We start from the raw sequence: 22,756 nt of genomic DNA, 5'->3' as shown, positions 1-22,756 counted from the left end.
GAGCTAAGGCAGCGCGCGAGAGGGAGAAGCCCTGGCTTGTAGGGCGCGGGACAACGGACAGGACCCCGCCTGGGCACGGGGAGCTGGAGGTCCCTGGTTGGACCTCTTCCCTGCCAGGCGGGGCTGGGACTCCTGCTGGTCGGGAATCCCACGTGCACCCGTGAGCGCGCGGGGCTGGCCTGGCCCTGCCATGCTTTAATGAAACATATGTTCGCTCATGTCTCCGCTTAGAGCGGAGAAATTGCGCCTCCGCACTCTTTGAAGGGCTGGAAGCAGAAAATTGCTGCATTGTCCGGGCATTAGGGCCGCTAATCTAGCCTGGCCTCCCCGCTGCAAGCGTGAAACGCGGCCAGAAAGGAAGAATTGCTGGGCCTAGGTGACATGTCTTCATCTGGCGGCGGCCCGCCTGGCGCGGGGCTCTTGCAGAGCCTGGTCCCCGGCCGGGCCGCGTGCGGACTGCGGGGAACAAACCCTTCGCTAATTAGCGGTGCCCTGCGGAGGCACTCGATTTGCTCCAGCAGCCCGCTGGGCTCCGGGCGGTAGCGCGCTAGGGATCCCCGGGGCGCACAGACTGCAGCGGCGTAAGCCAGCTGGTATCTGCGAGCTACGGGGAGTGCGCGGCGCTGTACAGCCAGTCACGGCCCAAACAAGCCCATGCAGCGAGAGCCGCGTGTTCCCCGGCACCCAGGGGTGCGGAACACAAAGGGATCCATCCCTCTGAGAGTTCGGAGCCGCACGGCAAGAGCCTGGTGACCCCCACCCGGGGGGAGAGATAACTCTAGTGATGCCATTTGCTTCCCAACGCAGAGCCCCCGCCTCTGAGGTGTGGCGGGCTGGCCGGTGGCTCCAGTTCTTTAAATCCAGTGAAATACACAAACGGAACTTGAACATCTTGGTAAGAGTCATTGTAACCCTTCTTAGCCCCCCTCGCCTCGCCAGTCACACAGTTCCTCGGCCACAGGATTCCCCATTCCCCAACTGCCCGCCCCCGGCCTTGCCCGCCTCGGGGAGGTGCTCAGCGCCTGAATGCCGGTATTGACATGTAAAGTGAGTCCCCCGTATAAATCCTGCCTCCCTCCCCCGGCTGCGAACTCCCAGGGCCGCTCATTCCCGGAGAGGGGGAACATGGTCACCCAGCCCGGAGGGCAGGAGAAACCGCGGGTTTGCAGCTTCCGCAAGGTTTGCTAGCAGCACTAGGCAGGAGGGAAGAAGCGGGCCGGGGAGGAGTGAAAGGCAAACCCCTGTAACATTTCCCTTCTGCCCCGCAGATCTCAAAGCCCTTGATGGAGAAGAAGAGAAGAGCCAGGATTAATGTGTCTCTGGAGCAACTGAAGGCTCTGCTAGAAAAGCACTATTCTCACCATGTGAGTCACCCAGCCGGTACCTCTACCCTCGCCCCCAGATCCGCACAGTGTCTGACCAGGCTTCCCAGCGGGCACTTCTTGGCTCCGCATTTACAGTGGAATCGAATCACTCTTTTATGGCCCGTTCAGCACGTTATTGATCGCGGTGGGTCTCTCTTTCTCTCTCTCTCTCCAGATCAGAAAGCGAAAACTGGAGAAGGCAGACATCCTGGAGCTGAGCGTCAAGTACATGAAAAGCCTCCAGAATTCGGTGCAAGGTAAAACCTCCGTTGCCCTCCGTTTCCACGCGGGAGTAACGGGGTCATCACGGCGTTTGTTGCTGGGTAGAAGGGTCTTGTGAAATCTGGATCGAAGCTCGAAGTTACGGGGTCCCGCCGGTTACATCCCAATTATGCGAATCCACGAGCTGTGGTGCAAGGAGCGAGACTCTCAGCTGGGGCACCTGGGCGGCAGCAGTGTCTGATTACTGGGCTGCCTTTGGCCGAGCCTGGGCTACCTGAGCGCCTCAGGACACTGATTTGAAATTTACTCTGGATGTAGAGCCCAAGCCCTGTTATATCGATGGCACCGAGTCCCGTGTGGACACGATTCTGCCCAGTCCCTTTGCTCTCTCAGTTGCAGTTTCTATGACTCCCTTGGAGCCTCCGTGGCTCGCAGGCTGGGGGGCGCAGTGCCGGCCTTGCCGGAGGCCCGCGGGTGTAACTGGACCCCCCAGAGGGGGAGGGGCTGAGAAGCATGTTTTCCTGGCTTGTCTGCAGGCCGGATTAGGGCAGAGGCGCGTGCCGCACGGATTGGCACCGTCCCCTGCATCCCACGAACAGGCTGCACTCAGGCAGGACGGGCCGCGCGCGCAGGAATGAGCCACGGGGAACGCACGCACCCCAGTGCGGCGAAGGGGGCCCTCCCTGCCAGCGGGCCGGGCGGCCTGGCGCACTGGGGTGCTCGCCCCAGCCTCCACTGATTGTCAGAGACTCCGCACCCCCGCGGGTTCCCAGCGGTGCGGATCTGCAGAATGGGGCGGGCAGGCCCAGCACAGATGCAATCGGGGTGGGGGGCTTGGCCCTGGAGGCTCCCGGCTGGCACTGATGGCGTGGGCCGGGGAGAGGAGGGGAGCCCGCTGCTGCAAGGCTGCTGATCTGCTCTCCGCTCTCCAGGGGCTGACTACCAGGCCGGCTTCCGGAGCTGCCTGCACGGGGTGAACCAGTTCCTGCTGCGCTCCGAGGGGGCCAGCGAAGCTTCCTCCTTCCACCTGCTGCAGGAGCTCGCCCGGGCCTCCCCGCGAATGAGCGGCTCCGGCTGCAGGACCACGGACAGCAGCCCCATCGCGCTGCGCCCGGAGCCACGGGGCTCCCGGCCCGGCAGCCGCGCGGCGGAGCAGAGGGGCCCTTTGCAGAAAGCCGGCGGCTCCACCCAGTGCCCCCGGGTCCCCAGCTCCCAGCCCCAGACTGAGCCGGGCGCTGCTGCCCTGCGGCGCGGCCCCGTGGAGAACAGACCCTCCGTGCCCAGCAGGAGCCAGGCGCTGTGGCGGCCCTGGTAGCGCGTGCGCCTCCCCCACGCGCGGCTTGGTCAGGAGAACGTGGGTGGGCGGGGGCGTTTCCCTGCCCGCGGGCGCTAGAGCGCAGAGGGGACGTGGCGGGGGTTAGGCCTCATCCCCGCTGGGCTCGGCTCCTTCGCTAGCCCAGGCGCCCCGAGCGCGGCTGCTTTCCGCGCAGCCAAGGAGGTGCAGGACCGGGGGGGTGGGGGCATTTCACTGTCGCCTCCGTTCCAAGGGGGCCCGTGTTTGTACCCGGCTCCCGGGTTTCAATAAACCGGCTCCACATCCAGCCTCGGTCTCGGGTTCTTTCCCTGCACGGCCCAGCAAGGGAGCCGGCGGGGGCCGGGATGGCTGGGGAGAGAGAAATCCAGCAAAGCTGCCGAAGAACCGACGGCGCCAGCTATAGCTCCCCGCCCCGGAGCCGCAGGGCAGGGGCAGGGGTTGAACAAAACTCTCCAGGCAGCGGGCGAGCGCTGAAACGCGGAGCCCCAGCGCAGAGCGGCCGGGAGCAAAGTGCCCCCCCGGAGACGGGACACTCTCCGCGGAGCAGCGACCGCGCCTTTGCAGGGCAGGGACCGGTGTAGATTGGCCTATTGGCTCCAGGCAAGGGCCTGCCCAGAGGACACGATCCTGGGGTGGCTGCAGGGGCAGAGCCTCTCCTGCTGCCTGCACAAAAGACCAAAGAGCCGGACACTCCTTAGGCCCGTCCACACTAGACAGCGCCGGGAGCCGCCTTCAGCCTGGCGGCAGAGCGCCGAGGTGGGGGACGCACCCAGCCCCTTTCCCTCGGTCAGATTTCTCCCCTCCAGGGCCTGCCACCCCAGAGCACGTGCCCGTCCCCCTGTTTGCAGTCAGCCCAGGTTGTGGGGACCCAGCCGCCAGTTCCTCACCCCCTAGGACTTCGGGGGGGCGGGGGATGGGACAGGAGGCCTCCATGGAAAAGAACGTTTCGGCCTCTCCCTGAGCCTGAACCACTTAATGGTGGTTAACAGGCAGGTGGGGATTAACCAGTGCGTCTGAAGTGCCCAGCCTCAGCTCCTAATTCCTGAGACCTTTTGCTCCCAAACCACCTAGCAAAAGCAGCCTGTAGCCAATCCACAGCTAGCCTGACCCCAGCACACTCAGTAACCGGAACTATTCGCCTTACAGTGCAAGCCTAGAGGGGGCCCTAAGCAGGAATACTACCACCCCCCCATGCCAAAACAGGCAGGTGCTTATAATCAAAAGTGAATACCCCCACTCCAAGGGCTCAGGGCCTTAAGCAAGTGTTTAGTCTGCTTCAGCCTAGGGTCAGCTCCATCCCCTTCTCCCCTTGACTGGTGAATGAAGGAACTAGGTGCCAGCAGAAACCCTGCACGCACAATGCCAGGTCATTGCCGCCCTCGAGGACGTGCCTTGCTGGACTGGGTCAGCTCCTGGACACTGACCCTCTGGGCCCAGCTGGCAGCACTTGCCACTCACATGCTGGTTGTGGGTTACTGGTAATGCTCCTCTGGACTGGATGCAGTTCCAGGCACCTGCCCAAAGGCTGTGGCTTTGTGTTGGGGCCCTGCCCTATGCCAGGCACCCAAGGGGGATTAAAAGGCACTGCAGGCCCTGCCCTGCAGAAGCTCCACCTTTTTGTGCCCTAGGACTCTCCAAGAACCTTTTCCCAACACAGCTATTTAGCACAGTTCCAGATAGTCTCATTGACCCCTTGGGGAAGAAGGGACTGTGAGAGTGGGTGGGGTTGAGCTAACTCCCTCCTACATTTCAGCAATTGTTTGTTTGTTTCTTTCGGAAAAGCAGCCTCAGGCCCTTGGTTCCAAGCCCCAGATTTAGCAGCTTTTATGTGCCAAAGACTAATAGGTAATGTTTAAACACCCCCACGTGTGTGTGGTTTATTTAGGAGAGATATGTGACTTTCACCCTGGTGAGCACTGCGAAGTATCACTGTGCAATATATATATATAAAGAGCACTTACAATTCTGCAATGTTGCTTCCAAGCCAGAGGTACTGGGCTGCATAGCCAGTGAGCAGATAAGGTTGTACATTTAGCAGAAATTTACAAGGCCATTGCAGGGAAACTAAATGAATTCTTTGCCTTGGTCTTCACTGAAGAGGATGTGAGGGAGATTCCCACATCTGAGCCATTTGTTTTAGGAGACAAATCTGAGGAACTGGCCCAGATTGAGGTGTCATTAGAGGAGGTTTTGGAACAAATTGAGAAATTAAACCATAATAAGTCACAAAGACCAGATGGTATTTACCCAAGGGTTCTGAAGGAACTCAAATGTGAAATTGCAGAACTACTTACTGTGGTATGTAATCTGTCATTTAAATCAGCCTCTGTTACAGATGACTGCAGATAACATAACACCTATATGTAAAAAAGACTCCAGAGGTGTTCCTGGCAACTACAGGCCAGTAAGTCAAACTTCAGTACCAGGGAAATTGGTTGAAACTATAGTGTAAAAAAAAAAGAAAAAAAAAAAAGAATCATCAAACACATAGGTGAACATATATTGAGGAAGCATCAACATAGCATGTGTACACGGAAATCATGCCTCACCACTCTATTAGAATTCTTAGAGGGTGTAAACAAACATGTGGACATGGGTAATCCAGTGGATATAGTGTATTTGGACTTTTAGAAAGTCTTTGACAAAGTCTCTCACCCAAGGCTCTTAAGCAAAATAAGCAGCTGTAGGATAAGAGGGAGGGTCCTCTCATGGATCAGTAACTGGTTAAAGGATAAGAAACAAAGGGTAAGAATAAATGAGCAGTTTTCAGACTGTAGAGGAGTAAATAGAGGGCTCCTTCCAGGATCTGTACAGTGACCAGTGCTGTTCAGTGTATTCATAAATCATCTAGAAAAGGTGGTAAACAGTGAGATGGCAAAGTTTGTAGAGGATACAAAATTACTCAAGATAGTTAAGTTCAAAGCTGCTGCAAAAAAATTACAAAGAGATCTCACAAAAATGGTGACAGGACAAGAATGTCAGATGAAATTTGTTGTTGATAAATGAAAAGTACTTTACATTGGAAAACATAATTCCAACTATACTTACAAAATGATGGGGTCTAAATTAGCTGTCACCACTAAAGAAGCGATATTGGAATCATTGTGAATAGTTTTCTGAAAACATCTGCTCAATGTGCAGTGGCAGTCAAAAAAGCTAACAGTGTTAAGAACCATTAGGAAAAGGATCGATAATAAGCCAGAAAATATCATAATGCCACTAGAGAAATCTAAGGTACACTCACATCTTGAATACTATATGCAGTTCTGATTGCCCCATCTCAAAAATATATATTAGAATTGGAAAAAGTACAGAGAAGGGCAACAAAAATGCTTAGGGGTATGGAACAGCTTCCATGTGAGGAGAGAAGACAACTGTTCATCTTAGAAAAGAGACGACGGGGGAGGGGAGGGTTTGTAATAGAGGTTTATAAAATCACGCCTGGTGTGGAGAAAGTGAATAAGAAAGTTTATTACCTCTTCACATAACATAAGAACCAGAAAAAAATAGGCAGCAGGTTTAAATCAAACATAAGGAAGTACTTATTCACACAATGCACAGTCAACCTGTGGAAGTCATTGTCAGGGGATGTTGTGAAGGACAGAAGAATAACTGGATTTAAAAAAGAATTGGATAAATTCATAGAGGACCAGTCCATGTCTATTAGCCAACATGGTTAGGAATGCAATCCCATGCTCTGGGTATCCCTAAACCTCTGACTGCCAGGAGTTGGGACTGGACAACAGGGGATGGGTTATTTGATGATTACTAGAGCCCTGCAAATCCACAGATATCCACATCCGCAGATGCCAATGAGTATATCTGCAGACCATCAACACACCCGTAGGGAAACACGCTGATTCAGTAGGAGAAAAACATCACCATCAACCAGGTGTAGTCTGCTGAGGACCATGGCACCAGCTAGCATGACCATGGTCAGGGCCAGCTCCAGGGTTTTTGCCACCCAAACAGCAGGGAAGAAAAAAAAGCCGTGATCATGATCGGTAGCACTTCGGTGGCAGCTCCACCACGCCGCTTCCCGCTTTCTTCTTTGGTGGCACTTTGGAGGCAGGTCCTTCCCTCTGAGAAGGACCCAGGGACCCACCGCCGAATGCCGCTGAAGAGCCGGATGTGCCGCCCCTTCCCCTTGGCCGCCCCAAGCACCTGCGTGCTGCGCTGGTGTCTGGAGCCGCCCTGACCACGGTTGATGGTGTCCCATCAGGCTTCCTGTAGGGAAGTTCCTATCTCTCTCTCTCAATCCTGTGAATCCATGAATCTCTGGGGCAGGCACCACCAGGCGGGGTAGGGATGCACCCTTTGCCTTTGAATGGAGAGTTTGCGAGAACACAGACTGCAAACTGTACTGTCTTTTGCTCAGTGACCTCATCTGGTGGAAATCTTTTGTTAAGCACTGCAGGGAGCATGCTTTGCAGGAGCAGTAGGCAAACAAGGCACAGACTTACAGAAAACTGTCATTTATCATTCCGTCTCTCTGGAGCAGATGCCCTGACCCTGCATGAGTAGTAACACTCTGCTCGAGTGGGAGAGGGAGCTGCTTTTAGTGGGTTGCATTGAGATTCAAACTGTTCCCTTTGCTGTTGTGATTTCTCCCGCCCACGCGCACACTCACGCATAAGCCACTTCACCCCCAAGAGGCTCGCCCAGCTCAGAGCTATCACCAACATTATCTTCAAAGTTTTGAATGGACTCCCAGGGAGCCAGATCCTCAGGTGGTGCAAACCTGCACAGCTGCATTGGCTTCAGGCTATGACCTTTATACCAGGATCAGGGTATTCCTTGGCAGAAACATGGACCTGCCTGTTTATTAGCAGCTGACTAGGAAAACCTGCCAGTCCCCAAAAGATCATTTTACCTGTTCTCTTGGCATTTACTGAGGCCTGTGGTGTTGGATGAGCTGTAAGCAATTGCAGTCTTCCACCTCCCAGCCGGTCTTTGTGCCCTCCCCATCCCCTCCCCAGGCAGGGTGTGCTCCAGGCACCTCCAGGGCTCCTTTCTCTTCGCACACACATTAAGTGGCACTAATTATGCACTAAGTAGCCAGTCATGTTGAATTACATGGTAATTGACGTGTTCCTGCAGCATGTCACAACCCTTCGTTGTTTGCTTCCCACATGCCGACTAGTGAAAGTTAATGCTAGGAGCTTCCGCTGGCCCATGGTCACTGCTCCCCCTCTCTGCATGGCGCAACCTGCTGACTCGCCTCCTTGCCAGTCGTGGAGCGTGGGACTGGAATGCTTTCTTTGGCTCTGTGTAAGATTTATACTCAGTGCCCATCACCGAGTTATCTGTGCTGCATAAAGCCCAGAGCAGCAGGTCTTTCTCTCTGGGGCAGAGCAGGCACACTCACTAAAGACAAGATGCAAAAAGTAAGTGTTGTGAAAAACTGGGGGGCAGGAGGGAGCAACACTAACATGCTTTTCTGAGGACTGGCCATGGGCCCAGCATGTAGGTCCTGAGGTTTAACATGCCCCACTAAGGAAGGCCCCCCAGCACCCCCCACCCTTTGTGCAGGGCTGGTGATAAACTCCCTGAGCTGAAAGTAACTGCCAGCCTGTGTCTGTGAGAAAGTAGGTGCTTTGGCGGGGGCCGAGAGTCAGCAGCAGGGCACCTCGCAGTGAGAAGAAATGGCAGCTACTCCCTCCAGCTACTCAAACAGCCCCTGGCCAGGTCCCTGGTACCCAGTCCCCACCCTTCAATAACCGCACCCCTACATTACAAGAGATCTGGATCCTCCGGCACCTCCAGGTGCTGTGGACAAGCCATAAGGAGCTTGCAGAGGGAAAGGAGGGCAGGAATTTCTAGCAACTCCCTGCACTATCTCCTGGGATTTTCACTTTGACTTGGAGCCTGCAGAGTGAGCAGCCAGGAGAAGAAAAGGCTCCACAATTAACATGACACTGGGACCAGTCAAGGGGTAGAAGAGAGCTGATGGCGGAAGAAAAGGGCAACTGGGGCCACACTGCCACATCCCCCACTGCAGGAAATGCTGACGGCATAGGCATCCCTTCACACTGTGAGCTGCAGCAGTGCCCAGCCATGAGCTCTCCACACTAACTGCTGGCATCTCTCAGAGGTTGTTATGGGCAGCAGTTGGCGCAGCACAACCATGGCCATGGGGGTACAGAGTGGCCCAGACTGCTGCCTGTCTCCCTACTTGGGCACCTCCATGGTTATCTGTACCTGAATGTTCACAGGGCCGGAGAATTCTGGCTGGTAGGAAGTAGCTTATTCTGCAGCACAAGGCCTGGAGACTGCTAACTCACCGGTCACACCAGCTGCACGTTATCTTACTACTCTCAATGATCCAGCAGCCATTTGTCATGAGAGCTCTCAGACCTGGGACATCTTCTATACATTCTATACGTATAAAAGTTCAGCCAGATTCAAATGACACCTGTGCAAATCTGACCCCAAGCACTCTGCTGCCCCTCCCCCCCAAGACACCTGCTGCTCCAGAAGCATGCACTGCCCCTTCCAGCTGCCCAAAGTTTGAAGCACACTTGGCTTCAAGCCCTATAAATATCAGGTTTGTTTACAGGAGTTTCCTTTTCATTGCTAGCAATGGTAGAGCCTGAATGGAGCTACACATGGATGGCTGTGCCCCCACTGCCCCAGAAAGGCTGGGATGAGGGATGTTCCCAGACACTTGCTCTGCCAGATGATGTCTGATAAAAGCAGCTGTGGGAGAGCAGGTGTAGGAATTCAGCATCCTGCCAGTCCTTTGCTAAGCAACAGCTGTAAAACTAGTCTGTGATGTTCTCAGTGTGGCTAGACAAGGTGCTCCCCAGCCTGGCTGGGTGGCACCCATTCAGCTCCCATCTCAGCCCAAAGCTGTTTCACAGTTCTGCATAAAGGAGAGTGCTCGGCGGCTACCCACTGCTCCAACACACATCAGATGAGATTGCAGCAGGTGAGTGCTCTGCCTCGGGCGGGAGAGGCAGCAGGAAACATTCCTTCCTACCAGTACCAGAAAGAAGAAGCCCACCGATTTCCCCTACACTGGCTTGCTCTCCTCCAAGAAACATCTGCAAGCAAAAGTGGCAATCAGCAAGACACCACTTCTCACCTGCCCCTAGCTCTCCCCTTGGGCCAGCGGAGGAAGGAGATTAGTTTAGAGTTGGGATTATACCACATTGCCTGTTATTACAGACCAGTTTCAGCTGTGCCAACCTACTGACTTCCAGGGGAGTGCATGGGGTGGGGAAAACTTTGCCAAAGAGGCAGGGGAACACCTTGCTGACCAAAGAATTAACATCCCAATTCACTGCAAAGTGCCACCTGTTCTAGTGCAAATTCGTTCCATAATTAGAGCTCAGGGCCCATGGGTCCCTTGGATCAGCTAAGGATACAATCAAGCACTTAATGTAAAGCAAGACACCTTTTCCGGTGTGCAAAGCACATCTGCTGCGTCCTTCATTAGAGACATTCTGCTGGTATGAGCGGAATGGAAATGGAAGAAAAGGTTACTCACCTGTGCAGTTCCCGTGGTTGTCTGAGCTGTTCCCACTGGGTTCTCCCTTCAGCAGAGATTTTCGCTCGCAATGTCCATTTGGCCCATGCATGTGCACTGCATGTCCTTGTGCCCCTCACTAAGGTTATAAAATGCTGTGCAGACAAACTCCCCTGAGTTACTTCACTGCAGATAAATCCCACAAAGGAACCTCTGAAGCATAGGGGAAGGAGGGTGGGTAGTAGAGCACCTCCAGGGACACATGTCTCAAAGTACCATTGTTACTGCACAGTTTGAATAACCTTTTCTTCTTCTTTTTCTCCAAGAAGTGTCCCTATGGGTGCTCCACTTCAAGTGACTCCCCAGCAGTATCCTTATGGGGAGACGGGAGTTTCAAAATCAGGAACTTAACGCCAGAACTGCATTGCCAACTCTCCATAGAGGCACAGACCATGGCATAGGTATGGATTGAAGACCATATAGCCGCTCTGCAGATCTCAGATACTGGAACATCTAAGTAATGCCCTAGATCAGGGGTCGGCAGCCTTTCAGAAGTCCTGTGCCAAGTCTTCATTTATTCATGCTAATTGAAGGTTTCACGTGCCAGTAATACATTTTAACGTTTTTAGAAGTCTTTCTATATGTCTATAATATATTACATACAACAATAGTTTAGTTAAGTAAATAAGGTTTTTAAAATGTTTAAGAAGCTTCATTTAAAATTAAATTAAAATGTAGAGCCTTCAGACTGGTGGCCAGGACCTGGGCAGTGTGAATGCAATTGAAAATCAGTGCCTACCTCTGCCCTAGATGTTGACTGTGACCTTGTAGAGTGCACAAATACCCTAGGACGAGGTTGAATGCTGGTTACACATCATAACATACAAAAGTACACCCAGAGATCCAATTCCAGAGCCTCTGGGTGAAGATTTTGGATCCTTATGTAAGGAGGTGAGAGAGTAATTAGGTGAACTTACTATTAAGTAATTAGGTAAAATTGTAAAGGGCTAAGTGTATTTAATCAATCATATATATACACATATACATCATATATTAGTCAGTAATCGATAAGCAAGTGCATAACCAATATAACCATGATGAGTGGCCTTTTTGGGGAGATGTGCAAAACAAAGCCGTTTGGCTTATGAAGATTTGACTTACCATGGATGCTGTTATTCATCTCAGCCTAGGACTTCTCCATCTCTTGGCATGGATCCTCAATGGTTTGTGAGGCTAGAATCTCCACCCTGAGGAAGTATAGATAGAATTCACTAATGTTTCTAAACCCCTTGGCACTGCAGACCACCTTCATCTGGGATCTCTGAGGGTTAGTATCCATCTTACCAGCAGCCCAATTGTATTTTGCTAGTAACTAACACACAAACCCAAACGCACTCTTGTTGGGATCACGTGGTCCTGTTCAGGGCATTGCAGAGCAGGTAGCCTGCGGCAGATGTTTCCTGGGTATCTCTAGTACTGGAAAAGCACCTGGACTTTAAAGGCTTTCCCAGTCTGAGCTCAGTGCAGTGATTTGCAGCTATGCTTCGGTCTGTATTCAACTCAAACAGCTGAACGTGGTGGTGACAGGCAAGTCTTGCTGAGGAGTTCATTGTGATTGCAAACTGATGGCTGGGACTGCTCATTAGGAGAGCCCATTATCTTCAGAGGGTTACCTGAAAGGCTTTTCCCAGTGCTTTTGACAGATACATCCCAAACATGAGTGCTGTCATGATATTTTTCTCCAATTTGAACCTTAGCGTCCAAAGATGGGGTACCAGCATGAATTCCTCTAAGCTTAATTACCAGCTTAGATCTGATAAGCTGCCACCAATCAGGACTTTGAGTGCCTGATAAAATTCTGGGTCTCCCCCAAACCTTCCCTTGGGGACCCCAAGACCCAGATCCTTTGATACTAGACACAAGGAAAGTAAAAACCCTTTCCTTTACCATTGCCTCTCCAGACTTTCCCTCCCTCGGTTACCGGAGATATTGTGATTCAAACTTCCTGAATATTAACACAGAGGAATCCCCTCTCCCCTCCCTTTTTTCCCTCTACGCAGGAGGGCAATACAGATTCAGCTCCGTGAATCTAGCAAACGAGGACATTTACCTTTTTCCTCCTCCTCTCTCCCCGGAGAGAGAGACAGAGATAAAACACAGGAGAGCCACGTTTTCCTCCCCCCTTTCTCCTTTTTCCCACAATTCCCTGGGGAGTGCAGTACTCCCTTCCTTCGGCCTTACCAGGGAAAAAATAATCAGGTCTTTTACAAGAAAAGTTTAATAAAAGACAAAGAAAAAGTAAGAAATCTCGATTTGAAGATGTAATATTACCAAGGTTTTCGAGCTTCATAAGGAAACTGGAAAAAACCTCCTCAACAGAAATACAATATAATACTTCCAGCAAACTAGCACATTTGCAAATAAGAAAAAACAAATTAAAAAAAGGACTTATCCCGCCTTTCTACCTTTGTTACTTACAAACTTGAATAGAAGATTAGAGAGCCTGTAGGCTACGTGTGGTCACTCTCAGAACCCAGAGAGACATCAGACAGAACAAAGACCCACACCCAAGCTTCCCATCCACCAGATTTTAAAATATTTTGTCTCCTGATTGGTCCTCTGGTCAGGTGTTGCAAGTCACTGTTTGTTAACCCTTTACAGGTGAAAGAGACATTAACCCTTAGCTATCTGTTTATGACAGGTGCTCTCAGTGCTTATTTTGCCTGAGTGTCAGTTGCAGGTCAGAGTGTGAATTTTTCTGCCTGAGAAGCTAATTTTTTAGGCCAATTCCTGTCTTGGGCTAGGTCAGGACTAGTTTACAGATTCAATTTCTGTCTCCTTCAGGGCAGAAGCAGCTGCACCAAAAGTTTTAGTCCTCTGCAGCCCAAGTCACTGTATTGCAGGGCTGGTGAGCCGTATGCTAGGCCATCGCTGAGCCCCAGAGAGAGGGAAGCGATTTCTGTCACTTCCATTTCATGTTTTTCCCCATGAGGAGGAATTAAGGTAGAGCCTGTAGTAGCTTGTGGTTGAACAACTGGTCACAAAAGGTCACATTGCTTCCTGGGCCAGCTGTCAGATCAAGAGACTTCATCCCAGTCACCAGCAGTGAGTGGAGATGGGCAGTTGTCCTGTGAGTGTGCAGGGGCAAAAGAGCCATTTTAAAGCCTGATCACTGCTAAGATCTCAGCATGTGAAGAAGTTTATTCAGGGGCATTTAGAAAGGGTTAATGATTAACCTTCCGGGTTATAAAATGTTTTACCCATCCAGTCTGCAACTGAACCACTAAGTGCCTTTCACAAAGAGAGGAAGGCAATTAAGCAGACCCATAAACGAGAGAGACATGCAAACCCTAGAAAGAAAATATCCCACCCTATTATCTGTGTTCCCCCTTTCATCCTTAGACATGGGGGAGGACGAGGGTTTTATTGCTGGGGGATTGTCACAGTCATAGTGCAGCAAAGATGGACATGCTGGTGGAGAATCTTCCCGAAAGCATAAGCCTTGATCATTCTTATGTCTTATTGGCAAAGCCATAGAAGATGAAAAACAAGGAAGCCAGGAGACCCCTTACAATAGGCTGGCTCCAAGAGGCAGAGGATTTTAGAAAGACAGACATCCTTTCCCAGTGATGGGAGAGGGACACTTCCTCATCCACAACGTTGCTCAGTGAATGACAACTATAAGCATCTTTCCAATGGCCATAATTTGATACAGTTTTGTTTTAACCCATCCTAGTGTGGCTGCAAGAATCACAGCTGGTGAAAGCTCTCCTAGGTGAGATGTACAGCAGAGCACCTGTATCGTTAACGATACCAGACAGGCCAGGTTTCCTGGGACCCTCTCACTGTTGCTTGGAATGGCTTGGCTGTCTTCGCAGTTGTCCTTAGCAGCGTTCTTTCACTGCTCCTGCCTTTTCGTGTGAACTCACTCACGTTCCTACGGGAGCCCTCTTTGCTAGCTGCTTTATGGAGCTCTTCCAGTTCCCGCTGATGTACCCTTACGCCCACACCAGGTATGTGTGACAGGGAATGGGAACAGCTTGTGTTAATGGGCTGGGATAGCGATGTGCCTCACTTCACCACCACGCCTTCCTTCCAGCTCCAAAAGGAGCCCCCTGCCTCGTGTCCAAGTAGCCCTTTTCCTCTCTGAAGCCGCCCTTGTTGGGGTCAGGGTGTCACAGCAAACAATGACTGGTCTGCAGCCGCTACCCCTCTAGATGGCAGCACCGGCACATGCAGAAGGAGCCATTGCCTTGCAAGGCTGTGCAGAGGCGCTGAAGAGCGAGGTGTCCCCAGAAGAGCAGCAAGGGTGCTAGAAAGATGACTGTGGCTTTACCAGAATCTCACTGAAGCCAATGAAGATCTGGGTTTCTTTGCAAACCGGTGCTCGTGCAGGGGAGCAAACACCACAGCCAGGACAACGCTGCTGAGCGAGTCTCCAGGGGAGCTGTGTGTTCCCTGGGCAGCTTGTCAGAAATAAAGATATTAAGCTCTGTTGTCCAATGTCATTCCAGCCACCAGTGAAACTTCAGTGACACTCTGCCCAAAGCTCAGCTGGAGTTCAGTTCCATTCTGCGCAGGGAAGCAGACAGCCCCTCTGTTCTCTTCACTGTACCTCGGATACCAAGGTGATGGGCGTGATATAAGAACCCAGAGAGAAGGCACACGTGGGTCCAAGTGGACAGGCTCATTCCTTCATGCACTGCAAGCACGATGTGAAGTTTCTGAGCATTTGCCTGTAATTCCAGTCACCCCAGTGACTGTTTCCCCAGTTTCACCCAGCTGGTTTCATAACTAAGGGCAGCAGGTGATTCTCCTCCCGGTGATGGATTCCTAACCCATCTTGCACAAGGCTGCCATAAAACATAGGTGAGATCATCTGACCAGAAGCTGGTGAGTCTGTCATGCAGTCTAGGCACTCATCCAACATCGCTTTTCACCTTGCTCCGGGAAGCTCCTACCATTGTGAGGCTGTGTCCGACAGAGAACCCAGACTTGAAAAATCAGAACAAATGGGGAAATCTCTGCAAGACCAGACCTGCTAGTCTGCTCTCCATGTAGACATAATTGGGGCCTAAAAGCTTAAAAACCATAAGTGTTCAGCTGTTACTCCAAACTCAGCTGTAGTCTGCGGAGGGGGGCAGGGCATACATTCTCCTCAAGGCACCGACTCCCATGGTCCAGGATGAGGGAAGTCACCACCATCAGTTGGCTGTTCAGTGAGTTGTATGAACGCAGTTCGGCTCACCAGTGCAGTTTTTAGTGAGCCGGTGTGTCCTTCATACTAACCTCAGACATTACTGGTACTAGGGATCGTACTTGCTGGCAATTCCTGCAGAGCAATCAACAGCTAGAGAGGGTTGAGATAAGCTCCAGCTCTGTGGCAGTTGGATCCTACTTGCTTGGATTCTGTTCTGAGGACTTCAGGTTCTGGTGCCTTTCCCCAGCACAAAGCCCACCTGAGGGGAGTCAAACACATTGACGTTGGTCCATTCAGCCCTTAGCAATACAAGGAGCCATTCCCCACCCCCAAGCACTACAGTGACATTTCAAGGGGGCACATTGCACCTGACTGCCCAGAAATTCTTACTGATGCAAACAAAATGGAGCTGGTTCTGTGGGTTTTGACATCACTGAGTTCTGTTTTGGGATGAGCAGGCAAGTCCAGTGGAGCAAATGATAGCAGAAATGGGCCCAGGACAGAGTTTTGATGATTTAGGGTGGGTGTTTCCAAAAGTGTGAAATCATTTGGAAGCACCAGTCCCAGGGAATGTGAGTGGGGTTCCTGCTATTCCTTTCCAAGTGGGGGGTTTCCAGAGTACCTTGAGAGCAGGAATTGCTTCTCACTGTTGCATTGGGCCAGGGTTATGAGAATGCAGGAAAGCTGTGGCCTGCACCTGAAGAAATTGAAATGAAGTGACAGGACAATGTACATACCAAGTAGCAAGGTGAATGGAGTGTAAACAATACAGAAGGAATTTTTATTCAGTCCTTTACAAAGAGAAACCCTCAAGTTGTCAAAAAAGAGCAAACTACAAAGGAATCAGAAATACTGTGAATAAAATGCTTTAAACTTTATATTTAAGACAAATCCACTTAGACCAATAGAAAGAATTGTTGCAAAGCATCAGCATCACTGAGAGAATGGAGATCTTACAAATGCATAGTACACACAAAACAGTTTAAAGAAGTAGTTTGAGTTCCAACAAAAGTACCTTATTGGAATACACTGGAATTTACAAAACATCAATCATTATTGTGCAATAAAAAGACATTGTCTAGTTATCCCAAAGAACGGAGCAGCCTTAGTATTCTTTTTTTTCTCCAAAGTTCAGTAAAAATCAGGATTGGCTCTCTGCAATACAGTGGCACAAAACACATTCTTTTCAGAATATTGCCTTTTGACACTAAAAATAGTTAAAAAGATACAGTACTACAAATTGTTAACAACTGCTTCAAGCCTTGTTCTCCCCTGGTTAGAGGTGAAACACAAAGAAGTCACCAACAAAATCATTAATAAATGACCAGCATCAATATTTTTAATCCTTAAAGGCACAACATCACTTTCCGGTGGTGGAATTTTATCAATAGGAATAAAATGTCCACCCAGACGCTCTGTTTAACCCCTTGCTTCTAAGTTTGTGGTTTACTTTTTTTTATTGGAATTGAAAAATGAATTAGTTAGAATGGTTCATTTAAACACTGTGCATTCCAAATTATAAGCATGCCTCACACCTGTCCCCTAGACACAGAGACTCTCTTCACTCACTTAATAGGAGAAATCTCGTTCTCCGGGACCCCGCTGATAAGAGGTCAAGATTGAGTATTTTTTGCTTATGACAAACAACTACGGATTCAAACGTAACGCTGAACCGACTGTGTTTCTTTAATGTTTCATTCATGGCTTTGAAGTTTAAGTGAATTAATGGCAGGGTCTGGATTGTTCTTTTACAGTCAGGGTTAGATCTGTCAAAAAAACAAACAAACAAACAAACAAACAAACACACACACACCACACACCTCAAAGCCAACAGAATTCAACGGGTGGCTCCAATTTCAGATGAGTTGAATTTTGGTTCCAAATGCATTTTATTTTCAGTCTAGTGCAGTTGGCATAATTTCAATCAGTCTATTTCAATAAAATGTACTGGCTCTTTGAATTCGGTCTGCATTTGTATGCTTCAGACCATCAATGACACCACACAACTGCTGCTCTGTCTGTTGACTCTTTCACTGAAAAAGGTGGCAGAGTTTTCTGGTGATCTATTATAGACTATTTCTTGCAGCGGCGGAGGATTCTCCCACCCCTTCTTCACATTCAGGCAAAGCAGATAGTTTAGCCACATGCTTTCCCTGGAATTCCTTTCCCCATCAGTGCTGATTAACAAGGTACCAGGCGCTACACAGGTGCCGTTCAGTACTCTCACTGGGCAGGGAATTGGGGCAGCTAACAGCATTCTTTAAGGAACTGGTAACAATGGTACTTTGCACTCAAAAGCACTTTTCATTGAGGGATCACAGCCCCGTGAGAAAAGCAAACGTTACTAAACTGCCACCACATCTGAGGAAACTGAGGCATACAGAAGTGGTGTTAGCTTGGACAAGTCATTTGTCCAATGAGCGGCAGAGCTATGAGCAGGATCCAGGACTCCTGCCTCGCAGCCCCTCTAGACCTGTGCAGATCAGGAAGATTATCGGAGAGATGCTTTCTATTTACCCACACCCCAGGGCAATTGGTGCTGATGGGAAAGGAAATGGCAGAGAACTATAGGGCAAGGCAGAGGCCCTGCTCACGGTCTTGTCAGCTCTGCTGAGCATGCTGCTGACACCCTTCAGTGCTCGCTTGTGAGCTAGCAAAATCTCACTTACTGGAAAATAAGCAGCTGGGGCACAGAGTACTATCAAAAGCGCTACTGGTAAATTTTCTACGGTATATGTATATTTTCTGTTCTCAGACAGCTCTTGCTAGCATCGGGGAATCTCATCTGAGAGTATAGCTGGTCTAACTCAAAGAAGTGCAAGAGTACCTGAAACCAATACATGCATGTTACCATATTTTACAGTATATATCAGGTTGTATGCACACAAGCATAACATCACAGACCAGGGACAGAATGTCCCTCTTTATGCAGCACATGGGGACTTCCCGTGAATACGGCATGCAGCTTGGGGCACTCCATTCCAGGTGGCTAAAACAAATCAGAGGGGATCAAGACAGAGGGGCCCAGAGCATGATAGGTTCAGAGAGGCTGCAGACCTAACCAAACACTGAAAGAGTTAAGTATGAATAACTCAGCAGAGAGGGCAGGGAAGAGCCACACTGTAAGTACTTGACAGAGAGCAGTGAGTTTATCAAAGGGAAAGTTTAGGGTGGAAGTCAGGACAACTGTCCTAATGATGTTGATAGGACTCTGGAAGAGTCTCCCCAGGGAAAGAGGGTTAGCACTTCACCGGAAATGGTCCCTTGAAATGTGTGTTAATGCTAAACAATCTGTTCCACTTTGTATTAACCTGGGACACTGGGAATACCTTTCCCAGACCTGCAGAACAGCTCTGAGTGGCTTGAAAGTGTCTCTCTCACCAACAGAAGTGGGTCTAATAAAAGATATTACCTCCCCCGCCTTGTCTCTCTGATATCTGGGGATCAACACAGCTACACAACACTGCAAACAGCAGGTTCTATAGTCCAATGTGAACTTTTGCAACAATGATTCTCCCTCTGCTATAAGCTGCTATTAAAAAACCACAATATTCATCCCTTCCAAGCCAGCTGGAAAGGGCTATACTTGGGCTCGCTATCAGATATGACGACCAGCCATATGCCTTCTGCTCCGCAAATGCAGACCTCGTGGTAAAACCATACACTCATTTCCTGATAACCCCTGTAGGACAGCAGAGCACTATGAACACCCTGGGTGCCAAGCAGAAAGGCCACGTCTCCTCTTAGTAACTCAATGCACAACTTGCCACTTCTGCTCCCCGCCACCTGCAACGGCTGGGAATGGGGCAGAGTGACCCACTCCAGGCAACTGGCAGGCTCCAGGGAGCTCCACATCCAAACTGCTTTGCATAGCAGGGTGGATTAGGCTGACGCAGACCTTTGAGGTAATAGAAGGGAAGATAAAAATAGAAGGTAAAAAATGGCAGGAAAATCCCAATGGCTCTTACCTTTCCCAGCCCTCTAAAGCAGCCTTTGGGGGACTGATTCCTAAAGGCGTTTAAAATACACTGCAACCCGAGACAAGACGTTACTTGTTCACAGAACTCACTATGCTCCAGGTTTCCTACTTCCAGGTAGCAAGTCAGAAGGGATTGGGAGTCAAGATTGTGGGACTGTCCTCCTGGCCCTCCTCCCTGGGCGATTTTGGGGGCAAGACCTTCCGGTCTCTGTGTCTCAGGGCTGCAGAGCAGCACCAGGTTAGCCAAAGTGATGCAGTTAAACTGCAAAAGGCTGCGTGTACATGTATTTCGGTCTAAGCCAGGCTTATCTCAGTTTAGCTGAAACTGACTAGGAAAAGGGTTAAACTAAACTGGAATAAGCCACTACTGAACTGAAATACAAGGGTCCACACAGGCAGGTGCAGGGCAGGGGCCCAGTCCTTACATCAGAGTTCACCCAACACCAGAGGAAGTCATGCTGCACCATAAGCAGTCTGGACACAGACAAGGACTCTACCTCCCCATCAGTAAAATGGCCCAATTCACGTATGTTTGCAAAGCACTCTGGCTCCTTTGGAGCTAGTGATGTGCTAAGCACTGTCAGGGAGTGTGTGTAGCTCAAACATAGATTTTAAGAAGCCCAGGCTGAGGGAAGCAACAGAAAAGACTGAAACTCTTTGCAAGCCAGATACTGTAACCCTCAAGCCCCAGCCTATGACCAGGAGTTGAAGAAGAGAGGGAGCTATGGCTAGAGAAACAGGAGTAACAGCCGGGCGAGTGGAAGTCAGTTCTGTGGGTGGATTAACTGATGGGCAGAAACATCTGCATTAGAGGTTGTCACGGAGTGGGGGGGAGTCCGGCCCTGCACCCCTCTTCCTGGGATTCACCGTGACTCTCAGCCAGCCAGTAAAACGGAAGGTTTATTGGACAGTAGGAACGCAGGCTACAACAAAGCTTGTAGGTACAACCAGGACCCCTCAGTCAAGTCCTTCTAGGGGGCAGGGGGCTTAGACCCGAACCTTGGGGTTCCCTGCATTCCACCACCCAGCACCAAACTGAAACTAAAAACTCCTCCAGCAGCTCTCCTCCCCTGCCCCTCATTTGTCCAGTCTCCTGGCCAGAAGGTAGCACTTCTCCTAACCCCATCCTGGTTCAGGTTACCGCACAGGTATCTTCCTTCAAGGGAAGTCCCTCATCCCCACTGTAACTCCCCTGCAACATTCCCAGGTCAAACCGCCCCGCTCCCTGGTGTGTCACAGAGGGGCAAGCCAACTGGAACAGGAAACAAGATGAAAACCCAGCTGAAAGCCAGCCTTTCCCCTCTACTCTTCCACAGCACCAGCATCCATCAGCTGATGCACGGAACAGGGAAGGGTGCTACTGGAGCAGGTGCATTTTGGCTCTGATGGGAGGAGCAGACTAGACTCTTTGACTTGGCAACTCTCAGTATTTTCTAGGGTACATTGGTGGGGCTTGGGAAATAATCAGTAATATTTCCGTTTGCTCTCTGCCTGTAATCAGGGGGTTTTCCTATTAACCTAAATTGTATTCCAGTTATGAACTGCAGGGCAGGACACTGAAGCCTTCCACAGCTCTGAACTGGTTCAAGGAGCTAACAGCAAGCATGGCAGGGCTGGGACATATGCATTGTTAGTGCTGGATACACAATCAGTGCAGAGTGGCCTGCCACTGAGTGCCAGTGTTCCAGTGGAAAAGTCTAAGCAGAGATCCACTGTTGAGGCTTCAGTTAGCAGTGTTCAGACTGTGGCTGGGAAGGGAACAGAAATGGCTATGCCAGACCCATGCTTCTGATTGCTGCAGGTGGGGACGAAAAGGCGTTGGGGGAAGGGGAGAGGGAGGTTGGATGTACCAGTCATCACCAGCTTTGTTTTTGGCACTTCAAACATTGCTTGTTATAGTTTTAAGGACACAGAAATTAGCTCCACAGAGTGAACCTGCCACTTTGCCTTTAGCTTGTGTCTGTATCAGCGGTGAAACCACAGGACACAAATTAGCTGGATTCCACAACAGAAACCCAAAGGAGCAGGAGGCACCAATTCTCCAGTCTCAAGCAGGTCCAGAACAACAAGACTGAGATCTGCATGAATGCACAAGAGCAACAGAGCCTCGTGCGAGCCTGTACAAGAAATGGATCCTTGGGCTGTGGCAGAACCCCACGAGCAGTCTGACTCTAGGAACTATGACTCTCAGCCTCGGCAGTGAGTTATGAACATGCACTAAGCGAATCACAGATCTGTCTACGCTAACTGGCCATTACAGAATCCAGAAAAATGGACCTGTCTTAGCCTGTCTTAAAGCTGGCCTCTGTTCTTGGTTCACTGGAGCCATTGTCACTGGCTTATCAGGTACCAATCTTCTCCTTTTTTCCCCCCTAGAGAAATCAAGCATAAAATTTAATTCACAGTAATTAAAAAAAAATAATGAGGGTTCAAGTATTACAAAATCCTGAGCCCCTTTCCCCTTGCCTGGCTGTGGGCTCTATACGCTTCTTAGGTTAGCTCGATGCTGCTAGTTCCCTTCCATTATGCAAGACACTGTCCTACACATACTCCCAAAGTAGCACTTAGAAAGTCGTAAGGGTCACTAGTGGAATATAACTTCTCCCCACGAGCGAGAGTCCCAGTAAAACAAAGGAGCTCACAGAAAGTCTCCCCCCACCACCACGTCCCCTCCCCCCCACATTCTCTCTCTAATATTTCTCCAGGCAGAACACAGTGATCCCGACTCCTCCGAGTTAGCTGCATTGTAGCAGAACAGCAGGTTAACCGAGAGGCTGGGACACTGCCATTGAAATGGAAATGTCTCCTCTTCCCTCCTGACCCACCTCTCTTTATGGCTCACAGACAGTGTCAAGAAAGGACAGAAGAGAGACACTGGTTTTGCCGGCGATTAACTCAGCCTTTTGCTGGTGACAAAAGCTTTTCAGTGCCTGAATTCTGCCCAGTGTATCAATGTTCCCTGCAAAACACACCTCATTCTTCTGCCCTCAGAAAGGCCTTGCTCTCAAATGCGGGAGGTGGGGGGGCGGAAAGAGGCTGAGTTTGTCACCCCAGAGCAATCTCTGTCTGGGTCTTGTTTTTAATCACATCAATAGAGCAAGAAGAAAACACCCTCATTTTTTCTAAATGTCAAAACTGAGTCTGTTCGCTCTGTTCAGGAGGCAGCTGTGTCTGCCTGGAGCAGCCTGGATGCACTGCGATGGCC

General features: G+C 50.3%; 1 protein-coding gene across 1 annotated transcript; it reads left to right on the top strand.

Moving 5' to 3' along the window:
- The first annotated feature begins 1,026 nt into the window (after window positions 1-1,026).
- HES3 (hes family bHLH transcription factor 3) lies at window positions 1,027-2,901 on the top strand. Its single transcript, XM_075060364.1, has 4 exons — window positions 1,027-1,179; window positions 1,269-1,364; window positions 1,540-1,621; window positions 2,519-2,901. Exons 1-4 carry the CDS (start codon window positions 1,027-1,029, stop codon window positions 2,899-2,901), a joined length of 714 nt encoding a protein of 237 aa, XP_074916465.1.
- Window positions 2,902-22,756: the final 19,855 nt, after the last annotated feature.

This window comes from Chelonoidis abingdonii, chromosome 23 (assembly GCF_003597395.2).
Source record: "Chelonoidis abingdonii isolate Lonesome George chromosome 23, CheloAbing_2.0, whole genome shotgun sequence".
In the NCBI taxonomy this organism is placed as follows: domain Eukaryota; kingdom Metazoa; phylum Chordata; order Testudines; family Testudinidae; genus Chelonoidis; species Chelonoidis abingdonii.
The sequence above is the reverse complement of the archived record's forward strand: the minus strand, read 5'-3'. Positions and strand labels throughout refer to the sequence as shown.